This window comes from Pomacea canaliculata, linkage group LG4 (genome assembly GCF_003073045.1).
Source record: "Pomacea canaliculata isolate SZHN2017 linkage group LG4, ASM307304v1, whole genome shotgun sequence".
NCBI classification, from domain to species: Eukaryota; Metazoa; Mollusca; class Gastropoda; order Architaenioglossa; family Ampullariidae; genus Pomacea; species Pomacea canaliculata.
Window position 1 is genome coordinate 10,871,631 of NC_037593.1, and position 24,553 is coordinate 10,896,183.

Below are 24,553 nucleotides of genomic sequence, written 5' to 3' on the forward strand. Positions count from 1 at the left end.
GCCTCTTGCACCACAGGTGAGGCTGAGGCAATTTTTTAGGACAAGGTGTGCTCAGTCATGCGAACATCGCTAAATTATTTACGTTTCTATCTACCCGCACAATCTGTGTTGTTGGAGTTGGTTTCATGCAAATCTTACAACAGTTCCTTCTCTCTTTCCCCAAACCCTAGTAAACTTCTCTCGTAAAAATTTCCCTTTTCCTGTGGGATTTTTGAAGTCACTAGTCTCAGGTGATGTCGACTATTCAGCCCACCTTGCCAGACTACTACAACTACAACTGTTATTAGTGCACACTACCACAACAACAACCAGCCCCAAGTTTTTAATAAGCAAACTAATAACCTAATCTTTGTGATAATAACATTAAATATAAACACGAGGTGTCATAGTTTGTAAGGTTTTAAAAATTTGCCTTGTGGCCTATGTAGGTAAACATTTCTTGCATACCACCCGAGTTTCCCTTGCTTTTGTGAGTACTCCTTTACAAATAGGTAAGTGTCGTCACGTGACCTCATTCAGGTCGCTGGTGGTCGAGGTGTTGGAGACCTCACTTTCTTGTTGCCCCTGTCCTCTCCCTCACTGCCTAACATTTCCAAACTTGCTATGGAGTCAGATAATAATTCCCAACAACTGGGGTGGGGAAAGTTTGCTTTGTCAAACGGGAATCGAACCGGCATCTCTCGAATCGGAAGCCACTCTGCTGTCAGCTTCCCCTATGACCTTTCTTGTTGTTCAAACCCTTGCAGTTACTAAAACACTGTCGTACAGTGGAAGATGAGATCACATGCATAGCAGCTGAGCAAGTAGAAGCTTGAGACTAAATTCTTTTTACTCAGAAGGTATTTTTGATATTATTACATCCTCCAGTTTCCTGCAAAGTGCCGGTTGTCGGTACCCTAAGAAATAAAATAGAAATAAAGTACAAAAATTGTGACTTTAATGCGTGAATTTTTCAATGATTATTTCGTGGGACTTATGCATTTAGTTGGCATTGAATTGTTCCTAATGCCTGCTGGACACACGACTGACATTCGCTCTCAGGTAAGGTGAGCATAAAAATCATTTATTAAATTTATCAGAAACCATTTTTCATTTGAGCCGTTCAATTTAATTAACATAATCTCAACTGACCAATTATCCACATCACACGGATAATTAATCATGTCAGAGGAAGCTGTTTCCGACCAGCCGAAAAAGAGAGAATAAGGGGATGCAGTACTACTCATTAATTCTTAATTACAAACATTGATTAAATGTTGTCAAACGACTCCTATTTCCACAACTGCCGGACTGAACTCCGTTTTCGGTCACCGAACACATCCTCCACACACATTAACACACACCCTCAGATTATTTAAACTGTGAGACATGCATCCTCATCCCCGTGTCCCACACCACGAGAGGCTCTAAACACTTGTAAATGAAACCTCGGCGATGTTTGCTCACAGTCACGTGGTCGCCGTCATCTGTCAAGGACCCACGATAGTGTTTGCTCCAACAAACATGATCGTTGGCATCAGTTGGGTGTCGAGGACAGTGTTATCGGATACAAGGTGCCTCCCGATAAAACAGTTCGTGTTACCATGGTGACTCACAACACAGGCAATGTCAATGTCAACCTCTGTAACAAATACCTGACAACATGTAAACATACATGTGTTGGTATACGTGTATGAATTGGCATATATGTGTTTATGTAGTGGTTCTGTGGGTGGGGTGGGAGTCCGGGGTGTCGCTGTCTGATTCTCGTCAACATTTGTCTACATTCGATCATCATTGCTAGTTCACATCCAGTCTCAGCGAACTGATAAACAAAGTAACAGATGCATTTATTTTTTTCCCAATTGACATGACACAAGGCAATCAGTGAAACAACCCACACTTGAAAAAACCGGAATTAATTGCATACTACCCTCGTGAAATGTATTTGCATATGTAAATGACAAGAAAAATACAGAAGTAACGATGGTCATCAAACAACAATGAAACACCGGTGTGCTGCGAGTAAACAAAAATACAATGAGCCAAACATTTGTCTACTCGAGATGTGCAACTGTAAGTGCCTGTACCCCACCACCACCTACCCCTATTCACATTACTACAAGGAATCCCGCTTTGCTTTCGACATCAACTAGTACACAGTCACGTGATAGACTGAAGTCTTTTCCCCAAAAAATTAGAAAAAATATGTATTCAGCATTTTGGGGGTTTATTACCCACTGACTTATTTATTTATGAAAACACTACAACAGCAGCGTTAATATGGAGATGGTGGTGTTAAGAAACTAAAGAATGATGAAAAAGAATTATGCAATACCCATCATTGACAAAAACAGATTATTATAATTAAACCAAACGAAATGTGTAGAAAACGCCCACAATAACATGCATAGAAAATATTCAAGACAACACACGTCTCTAGTTCCCAGTCACAACAAAAAGAGTATCACATACAATTGCAAGATATACATCTATAAAAAAATATATATATATATTGCTTAGAATTCCTTTCAGCAGATTAAACCAACTATAGTATTACGAGGGATTGTTTGCCGAGGGTCAAATCAGTCAAATCAGATGTAGCACGTGGAGTGTAGATGTTGAGAAGATGAGGTCATTGCTAAGTTGTTTGTAACCTCATCTCGCTCCTTACACCTCGTAGAAAGTAAAATTCTCGTAAAACTGTTTATATTGACGACGTGGACGTGTGAGATATATTGGCATCAGGCTACACCTGGTCCTCGTGCCCATCATATAACTATCGACAGAGTAGTCAGCTCGCAGTAAAGCACACACCTCACACGTGTTGACGCCACAGCTGTGACGTGAAACTACAGGTACAGGTGAGACGGCAGTCACGTGAGGTCGCCCCTCCTTCCCCTTCACGACCCACGACGAATGTGAAGAAACTTTAGGTCTGGTGCTAGTTACCTTACAAACCTTCTGTGGACACATTGACAATACCACGAGGGTCATAGTGATCATTATTGGGGCTGCCTGTAGTCTTGAACCTAAGGGCCCGTTCTTGTCTACACGTCACGTGATGCGGCTTTCAAAGTTTCCCTCATTCAACCCTCGTGTCTGGACTTCTCTCTCTCTCTCACACACAATCACGCATCTCTGGTTAATCGTGAAAAAAAAAAGACTTCTCAGATGATCGAGAAACATGTTCTCCTGGACAGGTCGTCTGTCACACAGTTAAATTCCTAATCATATAGGTTCTTGTAAACCTGATAAACACGTGATTTATTTCGTGACGACAGTTATAACGGAATGCTTCACTGGCATCAAACGTGAGATATGTTATTTACAAAAAAGTGGAATGTTGCATCATGTACACTTTAAACAATATCCTAGGTGTGTGGGAACACCTACACCCTTTGTGCATTCAAAGCGCCATGTTGGAACTGGGTAACTATAGCAACCCCAGGCTCCATACACGGGCCCACAGTTACAACAATGTTACTATCAGCAGTTTGAAGGAAAATAGTTGAGAGGACGTTTGGCGTGAAAAGACACACGGAGTGAGAGAATGTCACAGGCACTCACTTTGTATATTTGGAAAACAAAAGTTAATTAGTAACGATCTTTAAAAAATAAAGTTCTGGACAGTGAGATCTGAAAACAAAGTTTGGAAGGAAGGAGAGAGAGAGTCTGCGCGTGCTGCCATCAAGCTGTTTACAAACGGTTGTTACCATCACACAAAGTCCTGTCACCTTATCAGCAGCCACTCAACGGGTGCTGGGAGGTAGAGGGTGGGGTGTGCCCTAGAAAACCGACTTGGGGTCAGGGGATCGGCGCATTATCTTGAGTCAAATCCACGCGAACCTCTCCCGACACCCACCATCCCCAAACGATCGTCGTAATCACACTCCTTCACGTGCTTGACCTCTTTCATTGGTTGACCTCTCCACGGGGTCATAACAAGCAGATCCGGTTTCTGCTCGCGGTCCTGGTCTGAGCTTTGTGGAGTGAGGGTGGCTTGCAAGGGAAGACGATGTCTCCAAGACTTTTGAGTTTCGTAATGACAACGTGTATCTTTGTCCACTCCGCCATCTTTCAGTCGTGGAGATGATGTCGAGTAATCACAGGCTCCGCGGCTACATGTAGATATGGTAAGAGTGTGTGAGCAATATACACTGATATGTGAGATTCTTGGCAGAATATCTTGCGCACAAGGACCGGGATCGTTTTCATTAATTCATTTCTCTTCATTTAACATGTTCCGTCGATTGGTTAAAGTTTAGAACATACAGACTCATACACACGATTTCACTCTCGTCCCCGGTGTTCAAAACAAACAAACAAACAAACAAACACACACACACACACGCGCCTGAATAACCACGTACACACAGACAAACGTTGTATGAGCTTTCTGTCGTCCTCTTTTTTTTCTATGCATTCACGCACCGACACCAACTACTGGATTTCAACGACAGCGACAGGATGATCGAATCCCTTTTACAACGGTATCCACCCAGGGTACATGTAGTCCTCTCGCTTGAGGTCGAACTGTCGTGCAACGTACGTGTTGGGTTTAATGTAGTCTTTCATGTACGCCACGATACCCTTATTGAGGTACCCCGCCCACCACGAGTAGGATCCAAAGGTTGTGATGATGTGATCCGTGGAGGCCAGGATCATCAAGTCGACAGGCGGCGAGTGCGGGTCCAGAAACACGATCTTCAGGTTCTTGGGGAAGTTGTCCTTGCACCACTGCATGTTCTCGCTGGACACGACGAAGACGCTGTCAGTGAAGAGGCGGAGGAAGTGGGTGGTGGAGGCGTTGATGAACTCCGGGGTGGCCATGGGATACCCAAGCCCGACGTTGCGGTTGCTCTCAAAGTCGCCGCGCCGGATGTGGACGCCGATGAGGGTGGCGTTGGCATGCTCCTTTCGGATGTTCTGTACCACGTTGTTGGCTTCCTTGGTGATGTCATCGTTGAAGATGAGCGCCCGTCGCACCTCCTCCTTGTGCCGCTCGAAGTAGCGCCACGACTGCAGGTAGATGCCCACCCAGTAGTCGTGGTTGGGGTCCAGCTTCATCAGACGATCGTCGAACTTGTTGGCGCTGGCTTCGTTCGCCGACTTGGCGCTCGAGCACCGCTTCCCCAGTTCTGCCTGCAGGCCAGGTTCGTACTTGGGTGACGTCTTGAGGATGCTCAACAGGCCGAAATTGCCAGGAAAGACTGGCTTCCGGTTCAGGTAGAAGGCGATGCCTAGCGTGCTGGCGAACTGGAACAGCTCGTTGCCCAGCCGGCCCGTGAAGCCATGGCAAGCAAGCTTCTGGGACTGATTCGTTGCCGCACCCTTTTCTGACGTAATCACCGTCCTCTGTGACGTCACGACCAGCGACAGAGGCACGCTGAAAGAAGAGTTGGATGATGGCGATGAAGAGGGCTTGCTGGAGACAGGGCTGGATGACGACAGAACCCGTATGAGAGTCTGGATGGATGTGAAGGCGTCAGACGTTTTTAGTGACGTCAGAAGCTGCGAGAGCGTCGTCTGCGAGATAGATGAACTTGACTGAGTGGACGATGACTTCAGCGATGGCTCCGTGACGTTGTCCACGTGAGCGAGGGTGGAAGCTGATTGGTTCTGGTTATCTACAGGCCGAAACGGCGACAATATGGCAAAGGAGCTTTGTGGGAACCAGAGAAACAACATGTAGAGGAAGACGAAGGAGACAGCACAATAAACCAAAAGCTCTGCAACAGAAGAATATAATAATAATAATAATAATAATAATAATAATAATAATAATAATACTTGATGATATATATGTATAGATAGCATAATTGCAATGGCAAGAGCGCAATATTATATCTCATTAGAGGGATCATAATGCCTGATGGTTAGTACTCTTGAATGTGAATCATTTCGAGACCTGCCAACCCACCAGCCACCTCACTGATTTACAAGGGGAGGTAAATGAAGTAAAATAATGATAAGTAACCGTCCTCTGTAGTGAATCGAAACCTCCGGGCGTATCTAAACGTATGGGTATAGTCTGCGCATGCGCATGAAGCGAAACTTCACTACCGCCTGGTAGTTTTACTTGAAATAAAAGTAAAGGATGAAACATTACAGGACATACAAAATAAAATGGCATTGCAAAAGCAAAATTATACAACTCTTAATATGCTTTGATCTGGTTTTTGATAAATAAACATCTGATGGATTAGTAAATATTTTCTTGGTTTATTTAATCAAAAACCAGCTCAAAGCATATTTGTGAGTTGCATAATTTTGCTTTTGCAATGCCATTTTATTTCGTAATGTTTTGTAATGCTTCATCCTTTACTTTTATTTCAAGTAAACTACCAGGCGGTAGTGAAGTTTCGCTTCGTGCGCATGCGCAGACTATACCCATACGTTTAGATACGCCCGGAGGTTTCGATTCGCTACACCTCCACTCACTCCGTCCTACAGAAGTCAATCAGTAACGTTCACTTCCCCTTATGGCAACCACTCTAAGCACCTCCTTACTTTTTCACTCTCCGCTTTCTCTCTTTCACACGCACTAGTCATACTAAAAAAAATTGGGTGTCGCAGCATACGTCACTCACTGTGACATTCATACGACGCCAGCAGAGAATCATTTTCTATTCATCACTCAAACTGACAAACAGCAAGAGCTCGAGGTCAGAGATAGAGAGAAAGTACTTCTACGATCAAAGAAAGACACGAAGGCAGGCGGCACCCCACCCCTACTCACTCTGGCTTCTGGACAGTACGGGTGGGCAGGCAAACGTGTTTATTAAGTGTTGACGTAGTTGTTCCAGTGACGTATAGCGGAGTGCGTGCCAGGTGATAAGATTACTACCTGGCACCTGATCAAGCCACGCCCTTCAGTACTTTAGCCAAGTCATCTACACCTCTATTTATTTTTTTATTTTGCTTTACTTGCGCTCCTTACAGTGGGCAATGATTTACAGATATATTTTGAAGATATACATTTCATATTTAATTAAACTTAACTTCTACATGCCCTTGATTGTTCCCATGGCACCTGCACCATGACAACGGGTGCCGGATGACAGTTCTCAGACAAGTTCTGGCAAGGAATGCACGAATGCCAGAGACTGATATCCACCCCACCTCTTCCGATCCCTCCTTCCACTCGTGTTATAAACGGTAACAACTGCTCTGTCACGTGTCGTTAAACTTGACGTGAACTGAGTCACGATGGCGATAAAATCGGTCTTTGGCTTAATGTCACCAGTTTCAAAATCCGTTTTTAACATATTAACAAAAGGAAGGTCTTAAAATTCACTTTCAAACTGATGGATGAAAAGCCGCCGCTGCTGTATATCTGCCACACCGGAACTATTTAAAGCGGATTTGTAACTTTGTATTACTACGCGCCTGTCTTCAGCTGTGTTTAATGTTTTCCCAATTCGATTTGGACAGGATTTTTCTACCACTAGATAATGTCCCCGAATGATTATTATATTTTGAACACGAGTAAATATTTGTCACCGTGTTTAGGTGCAGCGCAAACAGTTTCAGGAACGTGACTAACGCACTCCTCGTCCTCCTCGTCCTGCTCTTATCGCCCCCGCCTCACTACAATATCCTCCGCTCTCTTCACCAGCACACAGATGGATTGTAGGGGTAGCAATATATTAAATCCCCTTCACACCAATCCTCTTTTTTAGAAAAAGGTAATCACAAACCTATAGTTAAGAAAAACAATGATCCTAGACCTTTTCTCCCCCTGCCCGCACCTGCTCGAGTCTGAGTGAATATATTATTGTTATATGTCCATCAGCGTTTACTTCCTTGCTAAGGTAAGCGAGAGATATTTGTGTAAGCCGAGCATTTTTAATCGGCTATCAACAAACTCCAATTAAGGAAAAAAAAAGATATAAAAAATAATAAAAGTAAGCAGTCATTTTTTAAATATTTCGTAGTGCTCCGTAGAAGATGAATTATCAAGCTGACCAATCAACAAACAAACCAACGACAGAACTAGGACATGAACATAAAGAAATAAAAGTAATGGAAGTAGTATTCTAACAGCTTCATTACATTGTACTCTCGTGTTTTCTCGCGTGATCTGGAATTTACAGAAAAATGTTTCAGGCACCAACAGACCGCTGCTTGCGTCCTGCTAAATGTCTGTCGACAGTCCCTAGGTAGCCTTTGCCGAGGGTAAATTTTTTTGATGACACCCAGACTAAAAAAATGAACTGTTATGTGGACAGAGATGAAACATCTGCTAACATGAGGCTGGCAGGTTCCCATCCCATGTTGTTCCGTCCACGTGTTGCCCTGTGTGAGTGAACTGTTTACATCGCCGCGCGGCGCTGTGTCGCACTCCACCTCTGCAGCTGGAGTGTAATGAAAACAAAGACAGAGATGAACTCAAACAGGTCTGAGATAAATACAGACTGGCATTAAACATTTGTAACTGTCTCAACCCGCCAAAAGAGCTTTGGTCTTCTATACTGTCATCAGTCGTGACGATGGCGGCAAAGCTGTCTGATGCAAGATTCATATAAACAAAGTAGTCGGACATAATTATATTTAATACCGGATTGTTTCAAATATGTTTTGTACAGCCCTAGTTTGCGACAGGTAGCACACAGGTTTCTGACGCAGCTAGCTTTCATCATCCGACCAGCAGGTGGCGCTTCGTATGGATGTCAGGCACGCCCTCTTTTGCAAGTCTGTGTCATCGTGGGAGGGTGTTTGACCCCAAAAGGCCCTCGTTTGGTTGGTCAGTGCTAGAAGCTGAGCTTGCTAAACATTTTGTTGATGACTAGGTGTGGCATTCTCTGACACACACACACTTCACATCACTCTCCATACACATCCACAATTCCTCTTTCTCCATCTTTCATTTCTCTGTCTCACACGGTTCCTCTCACTCTCTCATACACACACTGTCACACATAATCAAACTCTCTCAAACACACACACTCTCACACACAGAGGAAGAATGTACACAACTTCCATGTCTCACAGCTTCTAAATATGCTTCCTAAGTATATTTTCAAATGTATCTTAGACACGTCTAAACATGAAATCATAGAAACTACCAAACACACTTCTTAAAAAAATTAAAAATTAAAACACTGAAATCCTTCTTAAAGTGTGCTCTTCTAATTCTTAAGTTAAAAAACAAACTTTAGTAAACTAGATGTTTGACCCGCTATGGTAATGGAGGGTCTTGAGAGCTTGTAAACCTCAGGGGATGGACAGAGTGTCGCAATGGAGTCGTTGCCCTCAGCCTTTACTCTCGATACCTCCGTCACCCGACATGGTCGTGCACTCAACACACTTACACTACACTGCTACCAAAGATAATACACTTTGCAGCATACGTTCACCAATACTCCACTCAAGCAATTTTAGTGTAACAAAGAACATTACTATTAAATCAAGAGCTTTGTACAACAAGTTACAGAAAAAATAATTTCTAGTTTTCTAGGACTCCCGTTTACAGTTCCTTCTGGCTGCTCCAAGTCACGTGAGTCACGGTCTAGTTACCTTAATTACCACGTACACCACTCGTCCCATTTACATGTTAACACACGAATGTGTCTGGCGACAAGGAGGGCCTCCCTGTTTCTAGGTGTATGGAGTCCGTTGGGATCCTTGTCGGTCGTTGCTGCCTTCACACGAAGACTGAGACACGAGACACTACTGTGTCACCATGTGTCTCTCCGTCACCTCTAGGGTGTAGCTACCGTCTAATGAGGGGGACCAACACTTATCCTCAGCCCCGAACCCTGCTGTTTGCGATCAAACAGTTACAGGTGCCATGAAGTGTCGAGCTCTCTATTACAGACCGCGCATGCGCACTTGTGACCAAGGCGGTGCTGGAGGAGTCACGATTGCAAGACTACCTCTCCGCTCAGTGTCTGTTATCAACCTTCCTCCATTGTGAGACAGCGATTTCTCGACCGTCATGATTTTAAATCCTCGTCCTCGGGGATCATCGGCTCTCACGATTGGCCAAGAATGTTACACACTCTCTTCCAACAATTCTGTTACCTAGCTACGAGATGGCAAGGCTCTGACAAATGAGGCTCAACATAGCTTGGTCCTGTTCTGTCCATTGCAAGTATCATATCTGCGCGATTACACATCTGATGTTGGGCCCCGGATGTCTTAGCAAGCAGGAAACGACCACTCCAAGTAGTAACGGACTTTGGCTTTATGCGCATGCGCAGACTACACTAAGGGGTTTAGGTACCAAGTACCAAGTACCAAGTGTCTTGTTCACAACTTGTGTCCGGCTTGGTGACACTCAACTCGAACGTTATTGTCCACGCTAAGTACATCCCAATCTTGAACTAACGGATACATTCAGACCCGCGGTCACTGTTGGTATATAATTCCTGAGAGATCATCCCCTGTAGAGATAACGGCAGCTCAACAGTCCGACACAATACGACGATCGCTTGTATTTAATACCTAACCTATCATGCGCACATCCGTTCAACCGCGCGTCCGCTCGACTGTGAGTGGAGCAGAAGTGAAGCCCCGACTCTATAGCCCTATCCCCAGGAATCTCATGACAGACATTACCTGTGTTGATTGAATTTGGATCAAGAACCTTTGTCAACGGCACGAACGTTTGTTTACAGACAGGTCTTAGTATGTACCTGTCATACTGAGGGGAGCACGGCGCCACCTGCTAACCTGTCAACGACAACTGGTCCGAGTTCACATTCCGTTTTCCTTACGTGCTTTGGAGAATTATTTTTTGCAATTATTTTTTTAGCAGTTTGAGAGAGTACGGGTGGTGTTTGCTTGAAATGCTGTCTTCTGTATACTGCTTTGTGGGGTGGGCGATGAAGGAGCACGTGACCACAGGTGAGTGCATAGCAAGACGTGGGTGGGGCGTCTACAGACTGGCGGAGACAGTACTTCCAAGAAATACAAAAATCCAGCCCAGCATGTCAAAAATTTAATTTCAATGTAGAAGCTCAGGGCATGCTGTATGCTAAATAAACACACGGACTCTCACACTAATATCAACGCTTCAACCAGGGAATGTGTTGATAATAGGTTTTGAAGAAGACAAACAGTCGATGAAAGCTTTGTGACAGATTTCACAACTAAAGTAAACAATATGAAGGGTTTGAGTAGTTGTAATCTCTTGTTATCATGAGAGCGGAAGTCACAGAGGACATTGCAGCACGCTCACCTGTTTCGACCTCACATTTTACAGAACATGTGAAGAAAATGACAAAGTGGACAAAAGTGACGACGAGGAGGAATTTGTGTTTTAAGTTGATCCAACAAGTAAGGATGTCTACTGGCAAAGCAGCAAGCTCTATAAACAGATGTTACATGCAAAGAAAAGAAAAAGAAGTATTTCCATGACGAGATCTGAACCCAGAACACCCAATCATCACTGCATTTGTGACAGGCGCGACCCTGCGCCACCAGACCAAAGTGAAAAGCGAATCACTGTGCAACGAAACGAAAGTTTTTGTTTGTCTCCTCGCGGCTAACCTATCCCATGATGTACGTTCACGTTTACAATTAAGCAGAAAAGGTGATGCAGCAGTTATGGTGTTGATGAAGATGAATACGACTGCTCTCTGAACCAAAAAATCCCAGAGCATCGCCGGGAAAATTCTAGAATAAATAAAAAGATGTGGACATTTTTAAAATAGATCACACAATGGAAGGAAAAATATGGAGATAAATAAACTCGAGTAAACAGCGTAGCAGACACAGCTAACAGATCCTGAGATACCAGGAATAACAACCCAACTTAGTATAGACATGTACACAGCTGCTTGGCATATCCACACTAAGCGAAGGTGTGAAACTTGTGTCAAACAACACCACCCACCTCTGATTAAACATCACACTTAGAGGTCACGTGACCTCCGGTTTAGTTTCTTTTTGTCCCTTCTCTTGATATTATAAACTTGCATGTAGACACATAACAAATATTAATACAAACTGATAAAATCTCTTTCCCCTAGAAGCTGCCATTTGTCATCAGTGCGAGCTGACAGAAGCGAAACCACGGTTTGAACTGTTTTATTTAACGATTTGTTACAAAAAAATAATTCGAAAATTGTGTTGTTCACTGAGCTGAGGATATAAAGTGGCTTTAACTAAGCTTTCTACCCGTTTTTTGGATGAGTGGTAAGTGAGCTGTGAAAAGTCACTTTTTGAGGGTTGAACGAGGGTTAAATATTTTTGTTTGTATTTGTTTAGAAATAAATGAATACAGACCTTATACAGTCCGAATAGTGGTGTTTCTCTGCGCGCATTTGACTGGCATGCACAGATAAATTAAGTTGTGTACAAGTGTTGTGACAGTGACTGGGTAAAGGAGGATGTTGAAACCGCGCTTACCTGGTTACGCAATCAACAAATCTCGTCCAGGTGTCAGGGCTCAGACTTGAAAATAAATTGTCATCATCAGGGGGGTGAATTAACTCCACTGCCTAAAGTCAAAAGAGCAGAGGCGTGTGTACTGGTAACCGTGATGGAAGGTATTCAGGTGACACAAAAAAAGCCAGTAAATCACATACTTAACGACATACATCACCCACTCAAAGAGTTTACTGATGATCTGCTCGTAGCGAGGATGAGATTCGGATGAACTAGATTTTACGGTTAACAGATGAAACTACAGAGAACATAGTTTACATTATCCCACTACCGGACGTATCAAGACTACGTTCACTTTGTCAGCATGCATTCGAAAATCCGGGAGTGGGGAAAGATTTTCTTTTAACCAGTTTACATGTGTGTGTCTGAACACGTGGGAGTAAGGAGTGAGTGCAAGGACCTTGCGAATATATACATATGTATTGTTCGTTTCAGTGAGTTTCTTCCTGTGAAATATTTATTTTTCTCGTGGGTGAGTGACATAACTTGCCTCAGTTTTAGCATTTACGCATAAACGCTGCTTAAGTAGCGAAGGGGGGTTCACCCCTCCTTGAATAATGAGGTAACTGCGTCTGTCCCCGTTCAAAACTAATTTGCAACGACACTGCCCCGAGGTGTCCAGACGCCGAGAATGTTGATTTACTCCAGTGCAATGTATCATAACAGCGGTTACATGGGGGTGGGGAGGATGAGGGGGAGAGGAACACGGTGACCTCTGTGTGTGTGTCGAGCGCGCGAGATTGCCCTGCGGCAGAGAGTAGACGGACGAGATAGAGACGCAGCAGCCGCGTCCTGTTGAGCATCATGTCGCCACCAAAGGGCTTGGCCTCGTCAGCCACCTGTTTCCTGTTTTCCAAACGTCAACAAAATTGTTATCTCCTGAAGCAATAATCAGTGTGTGTGAGAGAGAGATGAATGTCTGTATACAATATGGAATGTAGAGCACGCTGATGTTATGAACGGTGTCGTAATACACGTTCGTGGTCCTATCCTTGCAAACCTTGCTTCAAGGCCCCTTGTAAACGTCCTCAAAGCTCGCAAACCCCTTAGCAGTACAGTGCAAAGTGAAAATAGCCCCTCAGCCATGAGCAGTGGCGTGTTGCATAGCACGTAGCGAATCGAGCGAAGCTAGCCTAGCGAATCTAGGGGTTAGCGAAAGCTAGCGGTCCCTGTGCAACGCAGTGTAGCCGGAAGCCAGAGTTTCAAGATGGCCGACTTACGGCGAGGTTTGAGTGAAGTCTTTGTTTTACAAGCTACACCCCGCCATGCTGTGGCCAAACCGTCGCAAATAAATATCGAGCTTGCGGCCCACCTGTCCACTGAAAGTAAATCAGGACAATAATGAAAATTCCAATGCCCACATGATCGGTTTCGTCGAAGTCATCGTTCCAGGATACTCGACATACCAGTTCAAATCTCACTTCGAATGTTGCCGGACGCCTTTGATGTAAGTTAACGTAATAAAATAAAGTAAAATGTAATAAACTTAATGAAATATAAATAAAAATGCCAAAATCAATTTTAAGGAATGTGAACGTCCAAGATATATATATGCATAAATGTATCCACTACACATATCTATAATAATGCTCTCACACACAATAAACACAAACTTTCATAGAGATCTTTTGTGAAATTTTTCAGGCTCTCCAGGCTTGGATTGAGCCTCATCTGCCACAGCAACGTGGTTCAACAATAGAACAAAGCTGCTTGCCACTTGTGGTTACTGGCACAAAATCACCCTCCAGAATATATTCACCTATATTTGCCATACCACGTCTATAGCAAAGCATCCATCATCAGTGTCTGCTTTTCTCTTCCACCAACATTTATTATTTCATTATATAATTTGAATATTTTGCATAAATATTCTTGCATTTGTATCAACACCCATAATTTCTTTCCCCATGCAAATTGAGGTCTACATGTCTTTGTGTCACCATCATTAATAAGTTGTCCACCATGTGCATATATTATCTATGTGCATTTATATTTATGATTGGTGTGATTTTGCAGTTGTGCTTATATGTTGTCTACATACTGAAGTTGACACAGCAGCAGCAAAGTATTGTCATACACCATATGGCTGCATGTATTTTTTCATCACTGTGTACAGTTCTCTCCCAGCAACCTTTATTATTTCCATTGCATAATTTGAATTTTTTATACATATCTCTTGCATTTGCATCACCACTATGATTTGTTTTTATTCGTGTAAATTGAGGAGTGTGCGTGTGTTTAATTCCTGTCACCATCCTTAATAATTTGCTTTGTCACCAGATGCATGTCATGTTCTGTGCTTTTCAAATGAGTGTCACTTTTCGTGTTTAGCTTTGATGCAACACTTTTCCAGTTATAATTTCTCATTTGATTATCATGTAATGTGTTTATCATATAATAAATTTTCATTTGATTTTACTAATTCATGGTAGAAACAAGTGTGCTTCATTGTGTACATGATTATCAGGTAAATCAGGATTTTTTGGTTTTTAACAGTCACAGTGAAAAAAAAAAGCCATTTGTAAGGGCGTGTAAGTTTTTTTTATTTAGTACTAAAATCAAGACAGTGACAATATCCTTTATTCAGTAGGGTCGTACTAATAACCGATACTGGGAGAGGTGTGGAGTCTCCTGAGACATTCCTTGCTGTTCTTGCTTCTTTGTAGGGGTGGCACATTGCTGGGTATTGGAGATCTCGGAGAGAGTGTTTACTGAAAAATAAATATTAATGAATTATGACCAATATATGGGCATGGAAAACCCAAATATGTCTAGCCTGTATGCCCATGATAACTGCTCTTGCTGGAACAGTGCATGAATACAAAAAGTTCCTAACTGAGCTTTTTACATATCTAGACTCATCTCTTTGTGGCAGAACAGACTTTTGTCACTACCCTCCCCAAATACCTGTAGGAAAAGAAGCATTAAACAATTAATACTTGAACTGTCAAATGTTTTACTAAATATGGCTATACTAAAATTATGCTTTACTTGCTTATTTATATTATAAATGGTTCACTCACCTTTTACACTCCCCAGTGATGATGATGTCAGTGGTGGGATGAACAAAGGGTCTGCTTCCAAGATTTCAGCCATTCTGGAATAGAAATTCCATCGTGATCTTCCCTGGCCCGTTTTCTTGTTGAAATCTAATATAGCTTTGTACCTGTTGGGATACAAGTACCAAACATGCTTACATATCATTATGTATCCAGACTAATTTCACACAGCTACCAAAAAATCTCTACTAAAGCTTGGTTGATACTGGTGGGGTCTTGTTTACAGGTTAAATGAATGAATTGTGGTAACAAATAAATAAGAACTTGCACAACCTTAAAAACCTGCGATGTTTTGTTTCTCAGATCTATGGAAAAATGTTGCACTCTAAGACAGAAAGCCAATGATTTTGTAGGAACTCACCATATTTTCATATTGCTCCATTTTTTTCTCAAGTGCTGCTGGAGCAAAGTGGCATCCTGAGGCTGCCATTTCCGAAGCAATCCTCTTCCATACCTCTATTTTCAAGTTGGAATTGCAAATTGTTCCTTATGTTCGGCATAAGTGTCCATGAGGAAAAGTATGCCCCTTTGGTCCATTGATTTCCCACATTCATTTCTGTTAAAATATGAAATCAATTAATCAGGAATAAAAACAGGAAAATAAAAACCAGAATAACATAGTGATATGTTTAGTAAATGCAACAGTATCAGATTCAAACTTAAAGCTTTGATTCTAAACATCAAAGAATAGGGTAGTTGTACTATTTTATTCTGTTGGAAGGATAGTTCAATAATGTGCACAATATTTTCATAGCTGGGTTATTTGTGAAAAGCCGGTACACGCGGAGACTGCAGATTGGAGGATACTGTCGGGGCTACAAGTTGTTATAAAATTACTCTCGCTAAACATGTGAATATTTTGTCAACCTTGATAATAGGGTATTTTAAATAGCAATCGTTAAAAGACACCACTTTGTACACGGCCTTAATCGTAAAGCTCGTACTCGGCAAACGCCAATCCGACTACACATTGTCTAAAATTGCTCCCGCTACACAAATAAATATATGTTTCCACATAAATAATAGAGTATTTTTATTACTTATCATTAAAAGATACTTACCACTTTGTTTCCGGTCCAATACTCCTTTTTAACGGGAGCATCAAAGAAACTCTCATCTGCAAACTTGAAAGCGACAACAATGTCGGCCATTTTGAATAGCAAGCGTAGGACCTCCAAAGGCCGCTAGCTTTGCTACGCTAGGGGTCTAGGTTCGCTAGCTTGTAGGGGCGCGCTCTTTACACTTCCGGCTAGATTGGCTAGCTTCGCTCGATTCGCTACGCCTATGCAACACGTCTCAGGGCTTCTGCTTACGCAAAAAATTGCGTACAGTACCCATTTAAGGTCCTCCAATTTTCGTCAATGTGGTCCTCTTCAAATTTGGGCCAAGAACAGGGACCCCTTAAAAATCTGAAGAAGGGGTCCCTGGGACCCTAAAGAATTTAGCCTTAGCAGAAGCCCTGATGAGGGAATTTCAAAACGCGAGGGGCGTGACCGTGACGAGGCTGGTTATTAGTCCGCGTTACTTTAGTTTGGTGTGTGATGACTAAGACGGTACCTGTCAGGGATGTAGAGCATGTCCTTTGATATCGCTATACAAAATTCCCCGTAAATCTTCCCCGCGAACACTTGTCCCCCCTAACCCTTTCTCGCCATATTTACCTCCCACCCCTACACGTACTCTCTACGCATCCAGCCCCATCATGCATGCCTGCGACCTTGTTCCCCACCCTCTCACCCTCACACAGAGGTCAGGCGTGTATTAATTACAACACAGCCTGGCGCCGTCCCCCTACACACCCTCCTGACCTCTGACCTAGGGGCGACCTGTATTCACTGGCAAAGTGTTCGTCAACAATGTCGTCGTGAGAGGGGGGGGGGGCGGTCTGTGCTCAGGCCTCGTCTCGCCTCGTCGCCGCTGCACGCGTTCACATGACGAGAAGTGTCTTTACATTAATTGTTGTTATATCTCCTGGCTCTGGGCCCGGTACAGCAGTGGTTAGAACACTCGGTAGTCGCTACGTTCGAGTTTGGAGAGCATGCATGAGCAGCTCCCACTTTGAGGTATTTTACAATGAGTAGGTCCAACAACGATGTTCTGACATCAGTACACAATCCTGTTGTCTACAAGTAGATACATGTATCAAATAAAGTCTAATTTATTTACCATTACTAGGAAATGTACGATATTTCGCAGAATAATTCAGTTGTCCAAGGGGTAGGGTAAGCCCATACTTTGTCACCAGACTGTCACTTTGAGCGATCAGCGGCTACCTGTCCTTCATGTATGTTTGGTTGAATCAAGTGAGACAGTTCAATAGAGGATACCAGATAAAGATTTCTATTATAAAGATTTCTACACAGATCTCTAACCCTGGGTAGTTTGTGTTAATTATTCCATGGCATGGAGTATGACATTTTCCTTCTTCCGTCTTTTTCTATACATCATACCGGAGGTACCAGTCGTAATGCCAAGCCTTGTACCCAGGAGAACAAACCATGTACCCAAGTACCTGGGTCGACAAGGCTTGGGGCTTGAAAGCTTTGCAAGTCGACTTACTGGACAGAAACTCTAGACGGGTACCCTCCCGTGCTGTCTATTCATGTCGTTTTAATGCCGGGTGCACAACGACGTGGCTGTGACTGGTGTTCAGTGCTCACCTTCTCGCGGGGACACCAGCTACCCGCACTCCGCGCTTCTCATGTGCAGGGTGTTTACGGGTGTGTACAGTGTCGTTAAACTGAATGCAAGTTTCGGGTTGAAAGACGTTTTTGTCACAAACCTACTTTGGGTCCTAGAGTTGGGTAACTGCTCAGTGACGGACGTCTGCTGTCATGGGCACATAATTAAAAAAAAAAAAAGACAATGTGAAAGAAAAAGGGGACAAGGGAAACTGCCGGAAAATACTCAAACTGTTCTGTATTTTTTTATCTACATAAAATACATATTCCTGAATTTCGTTCACCCCTTCGTCGCGTGCGTGCGTATGTGCACGACCACTTAAAAATAAAAGGTTCTGTAAAAACTTTTAGAATTTTGCTTTCCTGGTTGCTTTTCACATATGTGATATCATAATCTTTTTACTTTCAAAGTTTTCAGAAACTTTCCTGTGCTCGTTGACGACTGGCGAGGCACATGACGATTAAGTGAATGATATCGGCGAAGTGAGTGACTACGTGACGACGGTGGAAGCATGAGTGTTACAACAAACCCCAGCTTTCAAATGCTTTTTTTTTTCCAGGAGCTGTAGTCAGAAGCAGTGGGCTGAAGGTGATCGTCTGTCACCCCCATGCTACATTCCTTCCATCCAAACATTCAGTTTTGTGGAAAGTGCGTCATAAAGCGGTAAAAACGAGTGAAAGGAAACCTCTCGTCTCTCTCACATCCTCCCTCGCTCCCCTACATTCGAGCCTTTGTCGTTGTGATCAACCCTAGCTTGAATAAGATAGTTTTCAATATAAAATAGTGTATATTATAAGGAGAAAAACCCGCTCTGCCACTAGTGTTCCTACATTACTAAGCCTCTGTGCTGAAAGGCTTGAACCATAAATGTAGACATCACAAACCTCACCATACTACCTCCGCGAGGGTTAGCTGGAGGGTAAAGGTAGAGTGTGGGACAAATTCACACTGCCTGTAAATAAATCCTTTTAACATTTTTATATACAGTCCTTCTAAGACAGGGTGGCGAACGTTCGGCTCAGCCAAGGCAACCGGAGTCAAGACTGGATGTACGGCAGTAAATATACAAGGTTTTTTTTCACAACAAGACGTTGATATCAAGTCGATAATAACAATAACGTAAATTTTAAGGTACAAAGACCACCCATGACAAGACAGACACCTATGTTTTTTTGTTGGTTGTTCGAGGCCTATGAACGATTCTGGAGATTTATGTTTGCACCCGACCTTCACCTGAAGTCGATGGTGGACCACATCCGGGTTGATCTGACTGTGGATACGTGTTGTGTTGTTGTGTTATTTGACCGTGTCGTGTCATACAATATTAAACTTCAGGTCCACAAATATCCAAGGTTATCCCTTCATGGATTTCCAAAGAATGAGAAAATAAAAATCTTTAGCTGATAAAAATTCGTTTGGGTTTATTTGCACCTGCGCTTGTTTATTTGTGTCTATCATGTATATTGACACTTTGCAAATGCCATGAACTCTCAGGAGGAAGAGGTATGTGTATAGCAGGCCTACAATAATGTTGTTAACGGACTCAGACCTTCCCCCTACCCAACACACATTGCGAAACACCACGACACCAAGAACAGTTGCTCTACTCAGCACCGACAAGTTTGTTACTGTACCTTCATCTCCTCCAATATTCCAGAGAATACCAACTTACTCGTCAGCATCCTCGAGAGCTGTTGTAGTAGAACACGCTCAATATGTGATTAAGTTTAGCAAGTGTTGACATTCATCTACACACAAACAAAGTGCCATTCGTACATATCTGACAATCTGGATCCGGTTAAGAGGGCCTATTACTCGAAACAGAGGTCGAAGGTCGTCTGTGTGAGAACAGTTTCAAGATATAGGGTTGATAAGTGTTTTGAGGGCTTATCACACTCGCCCGGCAGAAACCGGACATGCAACGAAAACGAGGAAGAATGAAGGATGTTTGGCGACAGGGAAAACAATGCGAAGACTTTCCCAGAAGAAAGCTGATAAAACGAGGATCGAAGCCTGGGGTGTCCTCGCTCGATTCCTGTTTTGTTTTAATTGCTGTCACATGTTACTGCCACAAATCTCTCATTCAACAGGAGTAAAAGGCAAACATCAGGCGCAAGTGCTCAAAACTCTTAGCACGTGCTGGGCGCGTGAGCGGATGTTGCTGTGCAGCCCGCCAGGTGGCGCCCGATAGAGGGAGGAGGAGAAGGAGGATTGAGCTTCACATCTCACTCTCACAAGCACACGTACACAGTCCTCTCATGCGCCGCCAGGTGGTACACCTTCTCTCCCTACCCATCCACCCGTACTCCTACTGTGCTACTGTGTGTCTTCGCGTTTATAACCTTTGACCCCGGACACAACTCCAGCAGGACACCACGTGACGTGTGACGCACGACCCTGTATCAAAGTGATTAAGAGGGGACGTGGGGTGCTACTGCGACTCGTGTTGTCTACATTCCGACTACATCTTCCCCCACCCCTGGGATTATAGCTAATAACAAAATGAAACTGGGGTCACTGACTTTAAGGGAGCGAGTTCGATTCCCGGTCTTTTAGTTTTATGATTACTCTTTTTGGGGGAAACGGTAGGGAAAGTATTAGTCCTTTTATAAATTTATAATTGTCAACAACAATAATAATACGATTTTGAGGACAACCTGTTGATCACCATGGTTTCCATACACAGTAATACATTTCTTGACTTTTGTCTGATCATACTGGACACATGGAAGATATTTGCCCGGGTGGGATCTGCTCACAGCATTCTCTCCCTTTGTGTCCACACCGTGTCGCTACTGTTACACTACCTTCACGCCACCACATGATGGGGTAGCTGCCAGGATGATGGATATCACCGTGCACACACACCCTGACACACACAGTTGCGGTCGTCTGCATACCAACGTGTCTCCGGCCCTTGTTGACACCTGTCTCAGACCTTCCCAGTTACTACACAGGGTGTCTGCCGAGCGAAAGTGTCACAGTGGAAAGTTTAAGAGGGGAAAAAATGAATAAATACATAAACAGTGATGATGACTAACAATGGTGTATAGTTGAATCCGTTAAAGGTTGGGGAAATTAAATATTACCTATACAAAGTGAAAGTTTGAAAATTGTAATGTGAGAAGAAAGTATAAAAATAAGCGAGTGGAAGTTGGAATTAAAAAAAAAATTGAAAGTGGGACTGGGGCATCGCTCAGGCTATTGTGATTCCCACTAAGCCTCCTGCCTCGGGAGTGTTGCATCAGTTTGCCGTGCATCACAAACAACACACCTGTTGCTCTGCTCATTCAGATACAAATCATTTCCCTGCCGCATTCACACCCAGCATCTGCTCACCTCTCTCCCACGTGGTGGGTATCAGATACCCCACATCTACACACCTCGTGTATCGGTGTCATGCCTGCTGTCGTGTCCTTCCCTCTCTACAGTCTACACCACAGTCAACTACAACAACAGGTGATCTACAGCCCGACATTACATTCTCCGTCTCTTTGACAGTGGTGGAAATACCCCGAAAACCCCGGCAATGCACAGGTGGGGTGACAATAAATATATTTTATTGCCTTTTCTGTCAAGCCGATCATTACATTCCAGGTACAGTCCAAGGATTTACATTTTAAAAATAAATTCGTACTTTACATCCCAACAATATATTTTGATATTGACCGGAAGTACCTGCTTAGTTCCTTGAAGTTTAAAATGAACAAATGTCTAAAATTAATTGGGGTAAAATTTACGGTTACGCTAGTAGGGAGGAAAAGAGAAGGGGAAAAGGGGAATGTGTGTGTGTGTGAGAGAGAGATACAGAGAGTATAACTGTTTTTATGTCGGAATGAGCGCACAGGAGGGTGTGTGAAACACAGAACATTATGTTACAACATGATGCGGGAAAATACTGTCAGAAAATACTGACAACGTGGAATAGTTCCCCAGGAAACGATTGTGTGTGTGTGTGTGTGTTGGGTATATATACCCCATTAGCAATCAAACTTTATATCAAAATGTGACTCATGCCGCAAGGGTTTGAAAAGAAAGAAAAATGCAATAAAACATGCGGTACCCTGGAGAGAACCCAACAAACACACTGAGCACATAGCTTTCATCAAAGATACACTCCCACCATTTTACTGTTTTGTTCTTTTTTCTGTTCGTACATAAACAGAAAGATCGATCAGAAAAAAAGAAAAACAAAACAACCTGTCACTTTCTCTCCAACGACTAAAACTGCGCACTTACGGGTACATTTCGACCTTTTCTATTCACTCAACTGTTACCCCAAGCACATTTTACATAACAATGTTCACACGACCTTTTTATTTTTCAAGGCAAGGGACTCCAGACTGCGTCTAGCCACCCGAGAACAGGCAGTGAAAGAACGGGTTCCTCTCCCACCTTTGTCAGGGTTGACAGGACTGACACGGTTGAAAGAACGGCGTACAAACGACAACACACTGACATGACAGCCGTCCATATTTCATCTTCACTGCCAGGAATGAGAGATAAACACTCTTCCCTCCTCAACGCCCTTACTCACCCCAACCCACAAAGCTGGAGTGGACAAGGGCGTTGTCTTGAGTTGAATAAATGAACAAGCCTATTAAACCACTTTTGTATGAAAAACACAGTTCTACTCACGCACAAAATGCAGTCTCTTTAGAAGCATCCTAATGCAAGGGGACGTTTGGGTTCCCACGTTGTCGTCTGCGTCTACAGCGATGAGAAGCTGCGCACTCGAAGCACCACCCCTGTATCCCTCCCGGTCACGGTGAGAGGACAGACTCCGTCATCAACTGCGTCCAGGTGTTCCCTGCTGCTAAGTCCACCAGGCACGACAAACATTCTGTCCACGAGATGACAGCCACAACCGCCCGGCTACATGAGGACCGTGGGACTGACCGGCAGTCGCGCACACACGCACCCAGGAACCAGTCGCACGCTTGTAGTTTTTTTTTGAGAGCAGTGTGTGTCGGAGTGCTGTCCCCTGGTGTGCGTGCGCTGCTGGCGGTGGTGTGGAGGTGGTGGCCGGTCATTAGACACTGTGAGCCAGCTCCAGCGCGCGCTCTGCTCTAATTTCCGTCACCAGACACCGAGGGCGAGATGGCAGAGATGTCCATCATCGTCATAAGGTTAGTCACTCGCGTGCTCGTGTGCTCCACAAGGCAGCAGCAGGAGGACTTGAAAATCTCTCCCACTTGTTTAATTATAAGATGTTTTTTTAAACATATTTATATATTGGAGCTACAGAAGTGTTTATATTTGATTGTCAATCGTTTTGAGCCAACCTTTGATGACGGGCAAAAGCGCTCTATAAATTATTATTAAAGTTTATTATACTGCAGACCAATTCCACCATATTCTAGTCTGTGAATACTCGAAGAATACAAAATCCTAAATTTTATTTTAATCATGCCGATGCAATGAAATTTCACGCATAGCACCCATTTCAGATGTCACATGAGGTCAGTCAAAAGTGCCCGTGTGGCCGTGTCTGACAAAAGCTCCACTCAAAACCTTAAGTTAAATCATCTTTAATAATAATATAAAAAAATTCTTTTAAACAGCATAAATGGTTTAAGGGAAATGTAGCACCATAAGAAGGGCAAATTTTAAAACTTGCGATCAGAGAGCGTGAGAATAAAATTTAAACGAAGTGATTGAAACTAATTTTCTCTTCTGGCAAGTTTTTAGTGTTCAGAGAGAGCGAGAAAGCGCCTTCTGAGAAGGGAGATAAGCCAAGTCGTCACATAATATAAAATTGTCAGATTATTTCCCCTTAAACGAGAAAAATGTAACTGTGTTGCATACAGCGCTGAGCAAATAAGATTTCTATTTAAAAGTGATTGATAACACGAGAAAGGTCCGGTTCGAGCTATGCTGCGTCTCCAGGCAAAAGACAATCTCTAAAATGTCAGGTAGTTACAACACACTGAACAATTAATTTCTATGCTCCTGTCATGAATTACAGCCCCAAACCTAACTTTTCTCGCATTTTGCAAGTTATGTTCAGTGAATATAAAGGCCAGCCTACCTGACGTTCCTTGTAAGTTGGTAGGAGAAGTTCAAAAAAAGAGGAATAAAGACAGGAGTTGTGATAGCTCCATTCTCACTAGTCTTGTGTTGTCAGTGTGTGTGTGATTATCTATATTTCCAAAAGCAAATTTAATAATATAGTAAAATAATATAGTCCGGTTTATCATGCAATCATTTATGCAAACAGAAAAGATAAATAGATTTTTAAACATTTTTAATACAGTTTATCAGAGCACACGTGCAGATGGGATTCAATCATGTGATAGACTTTTATGTCATGCTCAGCTGTCACTATTAAAGTTAATGATTATAGTTATGTTGGACTTATTGAACATTGCCAGTCGCCTTCAGACTAGGTTGGATTACTAATCACACATCAAGTTTCATGACATCTGTCTCAT

General features: G+C 43.1%; 1 protein-coding gene across 3 annotated transcripts; it reads right to left on the reverse strand.

Moving 5' to 3' along the window:
• Window positions 1–1,812: 1,812 nt before the first annotated feature.
• LOC112561425 (galactoside 2-alpha-L-fucosyltransferase 2-like) lies at window positions 1,813–23,148 on the reverse strand. Of its 3 annotated transcripts, none has more exons than XM_025233911.1 (3): window positions 22,758–23,148; window positions 8,233–8,339; window positions 1,813–5,711 (listed from the first exon to the last, which is right to left on the reverse strand). In XM_025233911.1, exon 3 carries the CDS (start codon window positions 5,668–5,670, stop codon window positions 4,465–4,467), a length of 1,206 nt encoding a protein of 401 aa, XP_025089696.1. In that variant the 5' UTR covers window positions 5,671–5,711; window positions 8,233–8,339; window positions 22,758–23,148; the 3' UTR covers window positions 1,813–4,464. The 3 variants fall into 3 exon arrangements, with proteins under 3 accessions (XP_025089696.1, XP_025089697.1, XP_025089695.1); XM_025233912.1 differs by lacking the exon at window positions 8,233–8,339 and adding an exon at window positions 12,340–12,431; XM_025233910.1 differs by lacking the exon at window positions 8,233–8,339 and having other exon boundaries at window positions 22,758–23,142.
• Window positions 23,149–24,553: the final 1,405 nt, after the last annotated feature.

Bases quoted from the DNA above. Each gene is read 5' to 3' on its own strand.
- LOC112561425 (XM_025233910.1), bottom strand. From the start codon at position 22,785: ATGCTTCTAAAGAGACTGCATTTTGTGC. The intron at 5,712-22,757 runs GTGAGTAGAACT...CTTCTGTTGCAG, and splicing joins AAAGAGACTGCATTTTGTGC to AGCTTTTGGTTTATTGTGCT.